Source organism: Geotrypetes seraphini, chromosome 1 (genome assembly GCF_902459505.1).
Source record: "Geotrypetes seraphini chromosome 1, aGeoSer1.1, whole genome shotgun sequence".
Lineage (NCBI taxonomy): Eukaryota > Metazoa > Chordata > Amphibia > Gymnophiona > Dermophiidae > Geotrypetes > Geotrypetes seraphini.
In genome coordinates, this window is record NC_047084.1 from 264856364 (window position 1) to 264869591 (window position 13228).

At 45.8% G+C, this 13228-nt stretch overlaps 1 protein-coding gene across 4 annotated transcripts in view; it reads right to left on the bottom strand.

Annotated features, from left to right (window-relative positions):
* FAM193A (family with sequence similarity 193 member A) overlaps positions 1-13228 on the bottom strand; it is a 382414-nt gene that overhangs the window by 252449 nt on the left and 116737 nt on the right. For all 4 annotated transcript variants that reach the window (XM_033950625.1, XM_033950616.1, XM_033950602.1 and 1 more), the window contains exon 3: positions 6372-6617. In XM_033950625.1, the coding sequence (XP_033806516.1) occupies positions 6372-6494 (123 nt within the window). In that variant the 5' untranslated portion in view covers positions 6495-6617. The remainder of the gene's footprint in view (positions 1-6371; positions 6618-13228) is intronic.

Sequence of the window (13228 nt, forward strand, 5' to 3'; positions counted from 1 at the left end):
TTGGCCGACTCGGCTCAATGTGAGAAATGTAATGCTGCCGCTAAATCCTTCTTTCATGCTTTTTGGAGTTGTCCGATTGTTCAGTCCTTCTGGAGGAGGGTGGTTCGCTTTTTGGAGGCTCTGTTGGGCTGTTCCATTCCTCTTACTCCGGTGGGGTTTCTTTTAGACAAATTTGAGGCTTTTCACTTATCGCTTGGTATAGGCAGTTTATTCCTGCGGAAGGTAGGCTTGGTGGCCAAAAAGATTATCTTGACCGAGTGGGTGTCAGCTGACCCTCCTGCGTATTGGGCATGGCGCAATCGGCTGCATGCCTTGATGTTGTTAGAGAGGGGTCGGGTGCGTGCTTCCTTTCGTCAGTCCAAGATTTTTCTGCGGGTCTGGAGGCCCTATATCTATTCTCTGTCTCCTAGAATTCGGAGTTCGATTCTTAATACTCTGAGGCTTTGACCTGCCCGGAACGGTGGGCGTTGGGGCTCTGGGGTGCCCCTCCCTGGCTGAAGACCTCCTATTTCTTTTTATTTTTTGTTAGGGGATGGGGAGGGGAGGGGCCTTGCATTTCTTCTCAGGGCTCATCAGAGTACAGGGCTCTGTTTGTATGGTATCTTGGTATATATTGTCTAGGCCTTTCCAAAGGTGCGGGCTTGCAGTTTCTCTGTTATCAGCCTTACACATTCTTGCTTGTTCCTCCTCCCCCCCCCCTTTTTTTTTCCCCCCTTTCTTCTCTTTGAGGGGTGTTGGGTTGGGTTGAGGGGGGGATGGGGAGGGAGTTGGGCATGAGGGGGAGAGTTTGGAGAGTTGCTGTCCACTCGCTGAAACACCGGTGCCTTTCTTGTGTTTCTCTGTTCTGTTTCTGCTGACTTCTAGACGCATATCTGTATTTATTTCGGCGATTATGGACAATTTGTTGACATTTGTTCCAGCTCTCCCTGTTTTATCTGACCTGTATATGTTTCTGCTGCTTTTGTATGTTTATTGAACCTTTAATAAACAGTTTGAATGTAAAATAGTGCTTTTCTTCGGCGCGCCATCAACCTTGCGCTCAGTTGTCTGCGCTCAGTTGTCGGCGCGCCGTTGTCTCGCACGATTTAGTCCCGTCACCTTGATTTGTTTCAGATGTTTATATTTATATTGCACTGTTCATATTTGAATATAAAGTTTTTTCCAAAGGGAAAGCAATGCAATTTTGGACAGAGTCCAAAAAAAATAGAACTTCTTTGCTCCATGGAAAACGAAGAACTAAGGTACCGCGAGCCGACATTGGGCATGTGCAGTGCAGGCAGTCACGAAGTTTCTAAAAACTTAAAGTGGCAATGCACTTTTAATACTGTCTGTGTCAGGCTCCATGGATGACGTCACCCACATGTGAGAATATGCTGCCTGCTTGTCCTTAGATAAGTTGGTAATTCCTATGACACTATGATGATAATCGATGTCAATGTCCACCAGTACCGGTAGGGATCGGACCCGCATAGAGGTCCAAGTTGCTGGGTACCCTTTGAAAAATAAATACGAAGGAACAGAAACAAACCATTTTGTTGATTGTCGGAGTGTTGGGGGAGGGGGAATAGCCTTGGGAGATCAGAAACAGATCTAGCCAGAATGGAAAAAATACAGAGTCCCACAGGTCGACTAAAAAGTAGGCATAAACACCGTCGACGACATCAATAGAGGCAAAGGCTTTAAAATTGCCTACAGGACCCAATGGTGAATATAAAGAAATTTTTGTTAGGAAATAAAAGATTTAAAAGAAAAAATAACAGAAAGAAAATAATGAAAAATGAAGCGTGAAGGCAAACCTGACTGAACAAAGTCCAGAAACATCTTCTTCACTCTGTGGAAAATGAAAAACTGATGACCTTGCGAGCTGGTATTGTATGGGAAAACACTCGTGCATACACAGTGCGGGTCGTCTCAAAGCTTTCTAAAGCTTAAAATGACAGTACACTTTAACACTGTCTGTACCAGGCTCCGTGGATGACATCACCCATCAGTGAGAATATCAGGGCTGTGTAGTCGGTAGATAAATGTTCCGACTCTGACTCCTCAGTTTTTTGTACTTCTGACTCCGACTCCGACTACAGGTACCCGAAATTTCCTCCGACTCCGACTCCACAGCCCTGGAGAATATGCTGCCTACTTGTCCTGGGATAAACCTTTATACACATAAATGGAAGTACTACACCTAGTAGGCCATAACATTGCATAATTCCAGGAACGGAAATGCAGAGTTTCATAGACCTTTTGTGATAAGTACAGATTTAACTAAAAACAATAGAAACAAACTGCTAAAGTGGCTAGCCAGAAAACATTTGCCAAATACAATATTTAAAATTGCCAAAATTCTAGTTAATGAAACAGACAGGCATGAGGTCAACAAAAGTCAGTCCAGTAGAGATATGGCACAAACCAAACAGAAGTCAAAAACCAAGGAGACCAAGGTCTAAGGATATTCCAAATACAGACAATTTTATTGCTACAGTAGCGGAGGGGTCATAAGAACATAAGCAATGCCTCCGCTGGGTCAGACCTGAGGTCCATCGCGCCCAGCAGTCCGCTCACGTGGCGGCCCAACAGGTCCAGAACCTGTGCAGTAATCCTCTATCTATACCCCTCTATCCCCTTTTCCAACAGGAAATTGTCCAATCCTTTCTTAAACCCCAGTACCGTCCTCTGCCCTATAACGTCCTCTGGAAGCGCATTCCAGGTGTCCACCACACGTTGGGTAAAGAAGAACTTCCTAGCATTCGTTTTGAATCTGTCCCCTTTCAACTTTTCCGAATGCCCTCTTGTTTTTTTATTTTCTGAAAGTTTGAAGAACCTGTCCCTCTCTACTCTCTCTATGCCCTTCATGATCCTGTAAGTCTCTATCATATCCCCTCTAAGTCTCCTCTTCTCCAGGGAAAAGAGACCCAGTTTCTCCAATCTCTTAGCGTATGAAAGGCTTTCCATCCCCTTAATCAGTCGTGTCGCTCTCCTCTGAACTCTCTCGAGTAACGCCATATCCTTCTTAAGGTACGGTGACCAATACTGGACGCAGTACTCAAGATGCGGACGCACCATTGCCCGGTACAGCGGCAGGATAACTTCTTTCGTTCTGTTTGTAATACCCTTCTTGATTATACCTAGGATTCTATTTGCTCTCTTAGCGGCCGCTGCGCACTGTGCCGTCGGCTTCATTGTCATGTCCACCATTACTCCCAATTCCCTTTCTTGGGTACTCTCATTCAATAACATCCCTCCCATCGTATAATTGTACCTCGGGTTTCTGCTTCCCACATGCAATACTTTACACTTCTCAACATTGAACTTCATCTGCTATCTCTCTGCCCATTCCCCTAGTTTGTCCAAGTCCCTTTGAAATTCTTCGCAATCCTCCTTTGTCCAAGCTCCACTAAATAGTTTGGTGTTGTCAGCAAATTTTATTATGCCTTGGTTTTTGACTTCTCTTTGGGCTGCTCCAAAATTCTTGTCAATGGTATTTTCTGCGTATATTTCTAATGGTTTCAAGGGCTGCAATAAATGTAATGGCAGGCCACAGGTTGCCCATCCCCGCTCTAATCTGTTCCCAAAGGGAGAAGAAAATCAGCCCAAAATACACTGTACCATAGATTTGGTCTATGTTTCATCAAGGCTTACAGCCTTTCCAGAAGCAACACTAGGTCAGTGGTCTTCACCAATTTTTAAGCGAAGGCCATTTTGAGCCCAAAAGAGCTGATAGAGAACCAACAAATATCTTCCTACTTGTGGCCTTGACATCAACAACACTTCATGGCCTTCATTCCTAACAGAACACCTGGCCTTGGACACATGTGCAGAATACAGAAAAACCTTATGCAAATACAGGACCACAAACTAAAAGTCCTAATATATACAAACTAAACTCAAGAATGTCAGACTCTGCATGCAGTATAACACCAGAAAAATAGAAAGAAATGCATTTCTTCCTGAACAGTGCAAATTATAGACAGCAGATGTACATTCTCAAAATTGGCATATTTCAATCACTAAATTGAAAATAAAATAATTTTCCTACCTTTGTTGTCTGGGGATTTTATTTTTCTAATTGTCTTTTCCCAGTCTCTGTTTGCACTTCCTTCTGTCTGTGCTCTTAACTCTGTTTCAAGGATCTTTCTTATCCATTTGCTGCTTCTCTCATTCACTTTCTGCCCTAGATCCATCTTTGGCATTAACTTTTAACATTCAACTTTCTTCCATTTCTCTGCTTCCTTCTCAAATCTATCAACTTTTCCATGTTTTCACTTCCCATATATCCATGTACACACTCTCCTCCCCTATTCCCATCTATCCATAAACCGCATTTCTTCCATCTCTCTTCCCTTCCCCACTCCTCCCATCCCTGTGCACCATCTCATCCCTGTCTCTCCCCCCTTATCCTTCCCCATCCATCCCTGTACATCATCTCCTCCCTCCCCACACCTCCCATCCCTCTGCACCACCTCCATCTTCTCTTTCCCATGGTCTGGCATCTGTCTTTCTCTTCCCCCTCCCCTAGTCTAGAATCTCTCCCTCCTCCTCCACTTCCTTCCCTGGTCTGGCATCTCTCTCCCCATACCTCCCCTATCCAGTGGTCTGACATCTCTCTCCTTTTCTTCCCCTCTTTCTGTGGTCTGATTATCTCTTTTCCCTCCTTCCCTTTCATCTCCTTGTCTGGCATCCCTCTCTCCTCCCCCCCCCCCATGATCTGGAATCTCTTTTTTTTCCCCTTCCTTTCCTTTTCTTCTCCTGGAGGTTTGGCATCTTACTTTCCCTTTCCTCCCCATCCTCGCACTCCAGCATCTCTCTATTACCCTTCCCCTCTCCCCTTCCCGTATCTCTTCCCTTCCTCTCTCTCCTCCCTTGTCTGCCATCTTTCACCATTTCCTTCCCCCTCCCATGGTCTGTCATCTTTATCTTCCCCTTCTTCTCCTGGACGTCTTGCAACATTTTTTCCCTTCCTCCCTATTCCCGTGGTCCAGCATCACTGCACTGTCCGCCCTATGTGATTCCCCCCCACCGGGATCTGGTGCTTGTTCACTGTTCTCGTTCCCAGCAGCACTGCTCTTACTCTTCAGGTCACTAGCAGCCCAGAAGCTTTCTCTTTGCTACTGCTTCCTGCTATGCGGGGACAGAAAACAGAAGCAAAGAGAAAGCTTCTGGACCGCTGAAGGCAGTGTGTTTACTTCACTCATACTGCTGGCAGCCCAAAGAATAAGAGCAGTGCTGCTAGGAAAGAGACTGGTGAGCAAACATCGGATCTCGACGGGGGTAGGGGGTGGGGACTCTGGATAGATGCATGGGCCACCTGGAAGTTCTCCGCAAGCTGCCATTGGCTCACAGGTCTTGCAATAAAGACCACTGTACTAGGCCACACATCTGCACCATCTGTTGGAGCTACAGAAATACCAAACAACTAAAGGCAGCATCAGTTTCCTATAAGGTACATAAAGTCAGCTTTGAGCTTTATCTTCTAGCTCCATCTGCTGGCAGAGAGACATAACCCACTCTTCTAGACTGGTCTGACATGGGCAAAAAGTAATGATACATTTCATTCCATCTAACTATACACTATGTCCAGACAAAATTTCATTAGAATTAGGGCCATAAAAAGAAACAGGCAAGGCAAGCAACCATCTCGGTTGAACCAAGTATGAGAAAGCAATACTCAGTGTTGATACTAACAGCATATGCTCTCCAAAGCTTTTTAGGCTGTATCATACGTTAAGTAATTATTTATACTCCACCACTATCCCCACAGGTTCAATGCAGATTCACAAATGAAAGAAGTCAGTTATTTCTAGGAAGTACAAAATTACATCTCCATTAAACATAACAACAGATCATAAACCCAAAGGGGAACCCCAGCATTTTGTGCATTTCTTACAGAGTAATTGCCAATTTTGCTCTTCTATTGTTCTCAAAATGCTTAAAAAGTCTGAAAGAAACAATCAAATGACCCCAAACTAGTACTCCCAAGGGTCTACCTCCACAAAAAGTTTGATTCAGCTTAATCTAGCCATATTCAATCATCTAATAAAGCACTGCTTTTTATGGAACCAAGGCTAAGGGGAAAGTAGTGGCAGCCAAACTGAAGCCAAATTTCAAAATTTAAAGAAAAAGTACCAATTTAGAAACCCATGAAAGTGACAAGGTCAAAATGGTGGGTTATTACTGTAAAGCCCACCTGAGTTCAGTAAATTTGATAAATGTATGCAGCACTGTCACTTTAAAATGAATTTCCCAAAATTTGAGAAACTTATTTTAAGGCAGGGTACACTCAGGCTGACAAAGTTGACAGCATACGGTCCTACTGACCTGAATTGACCCATCTATTTTGCCCAGTTTCTCTGGTCTATACTACATGGTAAACTTACCACCAGAGACTGATCTAGTGTTGCATGTCTCTCTTCCTTTTCAACTGTTCTTCGACAATCTGGACACACCCAAAGTGGAAGATGCAGCATACTGTTTGTTTTGGGCGATGTAGAAAGTGCCATTTTGCTTGAATTTTTAATCCCATTCTCCGAGAGTGAGGATTCTTTCCGTTCACTTCTACACAGAAGACAGTGCTCTCCTGTTGTATATGGCGCCCTCTGACCCAAGCCAAAGGTAAAAGGAGTCTGCAGTGAAACAGCACAAATATTTTAAATATAAATCAACTTTACTGTAAATATCTAAAACAGAATATAAGCATTTTCCATTGTAATCATTTCCTGGGATGCTTTCCACTAAAACCCATTTCCTTCAAATCTATTTAAATCAGTATTGTCCAAAGTCAGTTCTCAAGGGCTGCAATCCAATCAGGTTTTCAGGATTTCCCCAATGAATTTGCATGAGATCTATTTGCATGCACAGCTTCCATTGTATTCAAATAGACCTCATGCATATTAATTTGGGAAATCCTGAAAATCTGGCAAGAGAAGAGGTTGGATACCCCTGATTTAAATGGAGAGAAACTCTTTAAAGCGAAAAAAAAAAACAAAACATTAAAGGGCTTACATTATCTTACTGGAAGCAGCACTATAGAATAAATTTCCTGCAAGTTAGCCTAACTGAAATATAAGAAATCTCTAAACTTACAATTAAAATAACAATAAACTGATCTGAATGAATACAAATGATCTCCGTTCCACAGAATACAGTTGGCATGTGTTTTAAAGCTCTCACCAAGATTACAGGGGAAATTTTTCTCACTTGATGACAATCAATAAATAAAAAACAGGATTATGAGGGTTCAAGGTTCAAATCCAGGTTGAAGGCCCACTTTTTTTGAAGCTGCATTTAAGTCCTAACCCTACCAACTTATAAAGCACCAATATCTGTGTCATTTCCTCTAGAGTCCCCTACTCTATCTGCCTCATCAGTCCCCTTGTAAATCTCTACCTGAGCAGCATGCCTAGATTCACCTTTTGCCCAGTGTGCCTGTCTTAATTAGATTGTAAAGTCTTTCGAGCAGGGACCCCTTAAGTGTTTAACATACAACGCTGTGCGCATCTAATAGCGCTATAGAAATAATAAATAGTAGTAGTAATTATCTGAAAGTTGAATTGAACTCCTTTTATCAAGTCGCAGCTTTATAAGAACGTAAGAATAGCCATACTGGGTAAGACCAATGGTCCATCTAGCCCAGTATCCCGTTTCCAAAAGTGGACAGTCCAGGTCACAAATACCTGGCAGAAACCCAAATAGTAGCAACATTCCATGCTTCTCTGCTGGAAAAAAATTATATTGGACTATTAGATTAAGAAAATGAACTCTTGTGTGTTTCTCCCTGATTGAGGGAATGCTCACCAGATATGAAAAACTAGAAATCCTAGCACTTGAACAGCCAGGTCTGTCTCACAGACTACCCTTTCTTTATGGTTATCAGTACAGTTGGTGGTCAATGGTAGAACTATGCTATCTAGAAAGACCAATGGCACATCAGCTGGATGCTCAGTCAACTCCCAAGCTGATAATGGTAGCCAACTGGATTATTGTGAGAGCTGTGGTTAAACATGAGGAGTGCAAACCAATGAAAGATTAGGTTTCTTACCTTTGCTAATCTTCCTTCTTGTAGATCTCCTCTGGAGGCTGAACTAGCGGGTAGTGCATCTATTCCAGCCTTGGCTGCAGAACTTAAAAATAAAACCAACCCCCTCTGCAAGGTCACCTGTGCGGCCACTCCCCTTGAAGTTCAGTAGGTAGCAAAGCCAGGAGTATCTAATACAAACAGGAAAAACAAGAAAAAGAGAGGGGGGTGTGGGGACTCCCCGCTACAAATCAATGCTGCTCATGAAAACCAAATACATAATCAACAACCGTCAAAAAAAGGCCAAGTTAGGATAATAAGAAATTGAAACATTTCACACCTGCAAAACTGATGAACAGGTCACTAAAGAAGACACAGCCTAAAGAGCAGAAAGGGCACCACCCCAAGACCCTTAAAACCCCATAAGATACATAAAAGACACTCAGGGAAATTTTTGCAAGGCTGGTCAAAGAGAGAAAGCCAGCTTACAGCTACTGGCAGGCAACCTGTGAAATGGACAAAACAGATGGGTGGGAGTTCAGCCTCCAGAGGAGATCTACAAGAAGGAAGATTAGCAAAGGTAAGAAACCTAATCTTTCATTCTTGTACAATCCCTCTGGAGGTTGAACTAGCGGGATGTATCAAAGCAGTCCCAAATCTAAGGGGGGGGGGCCCAATGAGCCCTCAGCCAGAACAGAAGGTCCAAAGGCCGCATCACCCACAGCTGCCACATCAAGCCGGTAAAACCCGGAAAAAGGATGAAGGGAAACTCATGTGGCTGCCCGACAAATCTCCTCAGGCGAGACCACGAGAGTCAGCCCACGAGGAAGCCCTTCCTTCGGTAGAGTGAGCTCACACGCCAAAGGGAGGCTGCATCCCCGCCACTACATGGGCCGTGGAAATGCCCGCACGTATCCAACGCGAGAAGGTAGCCTCGGAAGCAGGCTGACCCCAGCACGCGGGGCCTGCCAGGACAAACAGATGGTCCGACAGAAGGAAGTTGGGTTAATAGCCTCAAGGCATCTCAAAAGGAGATGCCGTACCTCCAGAGACCACAAAACACAGGTCTTAAACTTGGAACCCAACAGAACAAAAATGGGTAGCTGAACTATCTGGTTGACGAGGACAGCTGACATTATAGCAGTATGAAGTGCATGTTTTAAGGACTGTTATTTATATTTTCATCTTTAGAACACAAGTTGTTGTCCGAATCACATAGCAACTATTTCTCTGGCATTTGAAGTTTTGCATTTCTCCTTTAGGTTCCTTGAAACAGACCCTCGAAACATGGTCCATGTCGGGACCTGCTAATACATCTTAAAGCTAAGTGGAGTGATTTTTCCTCTTTTTGCCATTGAGAACAAAGTTAATAATCAATAGAGCACGTAGCCTCACTCACTTGTTTGTATAGCAAAGTCATACACAGTGATGGGACGGTGGGTTCGGCTATAGGAGCCACGGCTCTTGGTCAGATTACACAAATTTGAGTGTATGTGAAAAATTGCTTCATTTTACATTTTCAACATTCATATTTAAGTTTCACTATTTGATTCATTCATTGAGAAGTCTTGATTCTAGTTATATTTTCGTCATTGATTTTGACTTCTCACTTTTGCATATTTTTGAGAGCTTTTTCCTCACCTCTTATTGTTTTTGACTTAACCCCACCAACGAAACATGGCTTCGAATGCTAGCCTGGACAGGGACCATTCTCCCAGATCCAGAATATGACATCTGAGGAAGTCTACCAGCAACGAGCATCCAAGCCTCTAGACTCAGTAGGGAACTCCTCTTGCCCCTCTGACAGTTGACATAGGCAACCACCGTCACAATGTCCGAGAATACACGGAGATCCCCTTGAAATCGCAGCAAGGCCAGACAGATCGTACGCATCTCCAGCCAATTGAACAATCATCTGCTCTCCAATGCAGTCCACAGATAGTGGATTGGCACAGACTGGCAAACTGCTCCCCAACCAGAGAGGCTTGTGTCCGTCACCAGGGGCACCCAGTCCAAGATGCGCAGAGGGAGCCCTCTGTACAGAGTAACCAGGTTCAACCACCACACCATACAGCTGTGAGCCATCGCCAACCATGGCAACTTCACCCCAGTGCATCCCGTTGAGGATTTCCCCGAGACAGAAGGGACAACTGAAGAGGACGGATGTGAGCTCTTAACCACGGATCACAACTATGGTCGCCACCATGAGACCCAATACCTGCAGATACTGCCAGGCCGTCATAAAACACTGCCAGGCTGTCAGAAACACTTGGTTCCTACCTGCACGGAACCAGACTCCCACGTACTCCAAGTCCTGCGGCGGCTCGAGGCGACTCATCTTGAGATGGATCACCTAGTCCACCTGTCTAGCAGTCATCGCTTGGCGAACCGCCAAGGGCCTTCCACCAAAGAGGGCGCTCTGATCAGCCAGTCATCGAGCCAGCACACCCAGCGAGCACAGATAGCCAGCCACCACCACCATGACTGTGGTGAATGATCTGGGTGCAGACACCAACCCGACGGGCAGCACAGCAAACTGGAAGTGCCTCCCGATAACATGAAACCTCAGGAACCTCCGATGATCCAGAAAAAATAAAAAAATAAAAATTGAGATGAGGAGGTATGCTTTCGAGAGGTCCAAGGAAGCCAAAAACTCCCCAGGTGCCACTGCTGCCACCACTGAACGCACCGTTTCCAGCAGGAAACGCGGAACTCACAGGAAGGCATTCACTACCTTCAGGTCCAGAATTGGTTTGCAATCTTCAGAGTCCTTCATTGGCATGATTAAGTAAATCGCCTATCTCCCGGTGCCCCAGTCCCCCTTTGAGAAAGGCTCTATAGCCACCTGATCCAGCAATCTGCTCACCATGGCTCCTACCTGGCTGGCCCTGTCCAGAATTCCCACAGGAAGAATTCTGGCAGAGGCTGGCAAAACTGTAGTCAAAGACCTTCCCTGAGCACTACGAGGGCTCACTGGGCCAAGATTACCATTTGCCATTCCGGAAAGAAGGCCGAAAGCTGCCCACCCGAACTGGGGAGGAGGGGGCCCCGCCAGAGACCTGGTATCATATTTTTCTCTAGGGAGGAGCAGAAGGCCGGAAGTAGGAAAACTGTTGGCACACTGCACCTCCAAAACGAGGACTGGACGGAGCTCCGAAACACTGTCCTGTAGCCAGGGGTCCGGCGAACTGATAAGTGCACTGGCAAGGATGAAAATCTGGCTGTCCCACACCCCTGGTCGGCGAGGTCTACAGCCAGGCAGCAGACTACAGACCTGAACACCAGCCATAAGATCATCCAAACCCTGACCAAACAGGAGCGAACCTGTTCAATGGAGCCTTTAGCTGAAGTAGCACCCGACCACTGATGAATCTAAGTCATTCGCCAAGCAGAGCCTGAAGAAGCTCCCAGCTTAGTTCAAGATGCTACAAAGTGCGTCGGGCAAAAAATTCAGACATGCCCAGGCCACAAGGAAGTGGCTGCCACAGCTCATCCTCCCACCGTAGCGGAAACAGAAAGACGCTGGAGATCAAAATGCAATCGTCAGTCCTGAACATTCTGCAGGATAATCCCTCCATCTGAGGAAAAAGAGGTATGCTTGGCGACTTGAGCCACAGCTGAATCCACCGTCAGCGGGACCAATCTCTAGTTGAAGTCCGATGCCATGGGATACAACTTTGCCAAGTCCAAGGATAAGGGAACCCTCCATGGACTCCCAGACCTCTAACAGTACTTCCACCAAAACCACAATGCAGCAAGGAGGCAGACAGCGGAGGCTCAGAACTCCAAATTGTGCATTCTGTCGGAACCGCATGGTCTGAAACCAGGTTCCGTGTTCACAGTGACCCAAAAATAAAGACAGGCAGGCAGCTAGTCTTGAAAAGCCGGCACACTGCCTGGAAATTCGCAAGGACTCGGAACCCATTGATCTGCTAAGTTAGCCACCTCTGCTGATTCTGCCGAAGAAACAGGTGACAGCAACGGGACAGACACCAAAGCCGAAGCAAGGACGGGGATAAGCTGCCTGCTTTCTGGTACCCCAGTAAAGGAACAAGTTGTCATGCTGGCATCCAAAGGTGGAACAGACTGTTGTGCTGGAGTCTGAGTGGGAGAAACAGGCAATGCCCCTTTTACTCCTTGGTTTGTTTTTTACAATCATACTTCAGAGCCCCAAATTCTGGGGAAAAACAGTCACCGGCGGCCGGAACCACTCTGTGCGTCTCAGATCTCACAGGATTAGCAGACTGAAGAGACTTTTTCCCGGAACTGCACTTGCATTTCACAAAAACACCATCCGCGCCCAGTTTAGGCACCCTGGACCCAGTAATCGCGACTCCGGTTGAATTAAAGGACGTTAGGGCCTCTCAGGAGGAAGGGAATGTGGGATTCAAACACATCTCACCCCCCCCCCTCGAGGCCCACAGCACATGGGATACACGGCCATGAATCTGGCCACCATCCGCCACATCTAAGGCATGAATCCATGCCATCCTGTCCTGAGGTGGCCATCTGCGAAGTTTGGAGCAAAAACAAAGTTTCTAAGTCCAAAAAATATACCAGTGTTCTCCCCAGGGCCTTTCTGCCGGGCTCTACGCCCGGCTAATTTAGATGACCGCCCGGCTGTCATCTATTGCAAATCCTGCTGCTGCCGCCACCGCTCAACATAAAAAAACAAACAAAACACCTCTCACCGGCTTGGAGACACGAACTCAGTGATTTGTATTTATTGAAGACACAGCAGTGATTTGTATTTATTTCACAGGCAGCTGCCTTAGCCCGTAGCGAACTCATGCTTCGGGGCTCTAAGGTGTGCGTGTCGGCTTCCCTTCTCTTCCCTCCCAAACTGGAAGTTACGTACCAGGGGGGGGGAGAAGAGAAGGGAAGCCGGCACGCACACCTTAGAGCCCAGAAGCATGAGTTCACTACGGGCTAAGGCAGCTGCCTGTGAAATAAATACAAATCACTGCCGATATATAAGCACGGGACGGCATATCAGAAGCCGATCTGAAGGACAGTCCTCAGGTTGCCTCCAGTTTTGCTCGGGAGGGTTACTGAGCTATTTTGCTGTTTCTTTAACCAGGCTCTGTCCTCTGATTGGGTATGTTTCCCTGTCTCCAGAAAGCAGAATAATCCTGCTGTGTTGAGTGTAAACACCACCTCCCACAAAGCTGCTGATAATGCCTCTGCTGTCAGATCAGATGGTGTGGCTGCAGTGAGTCT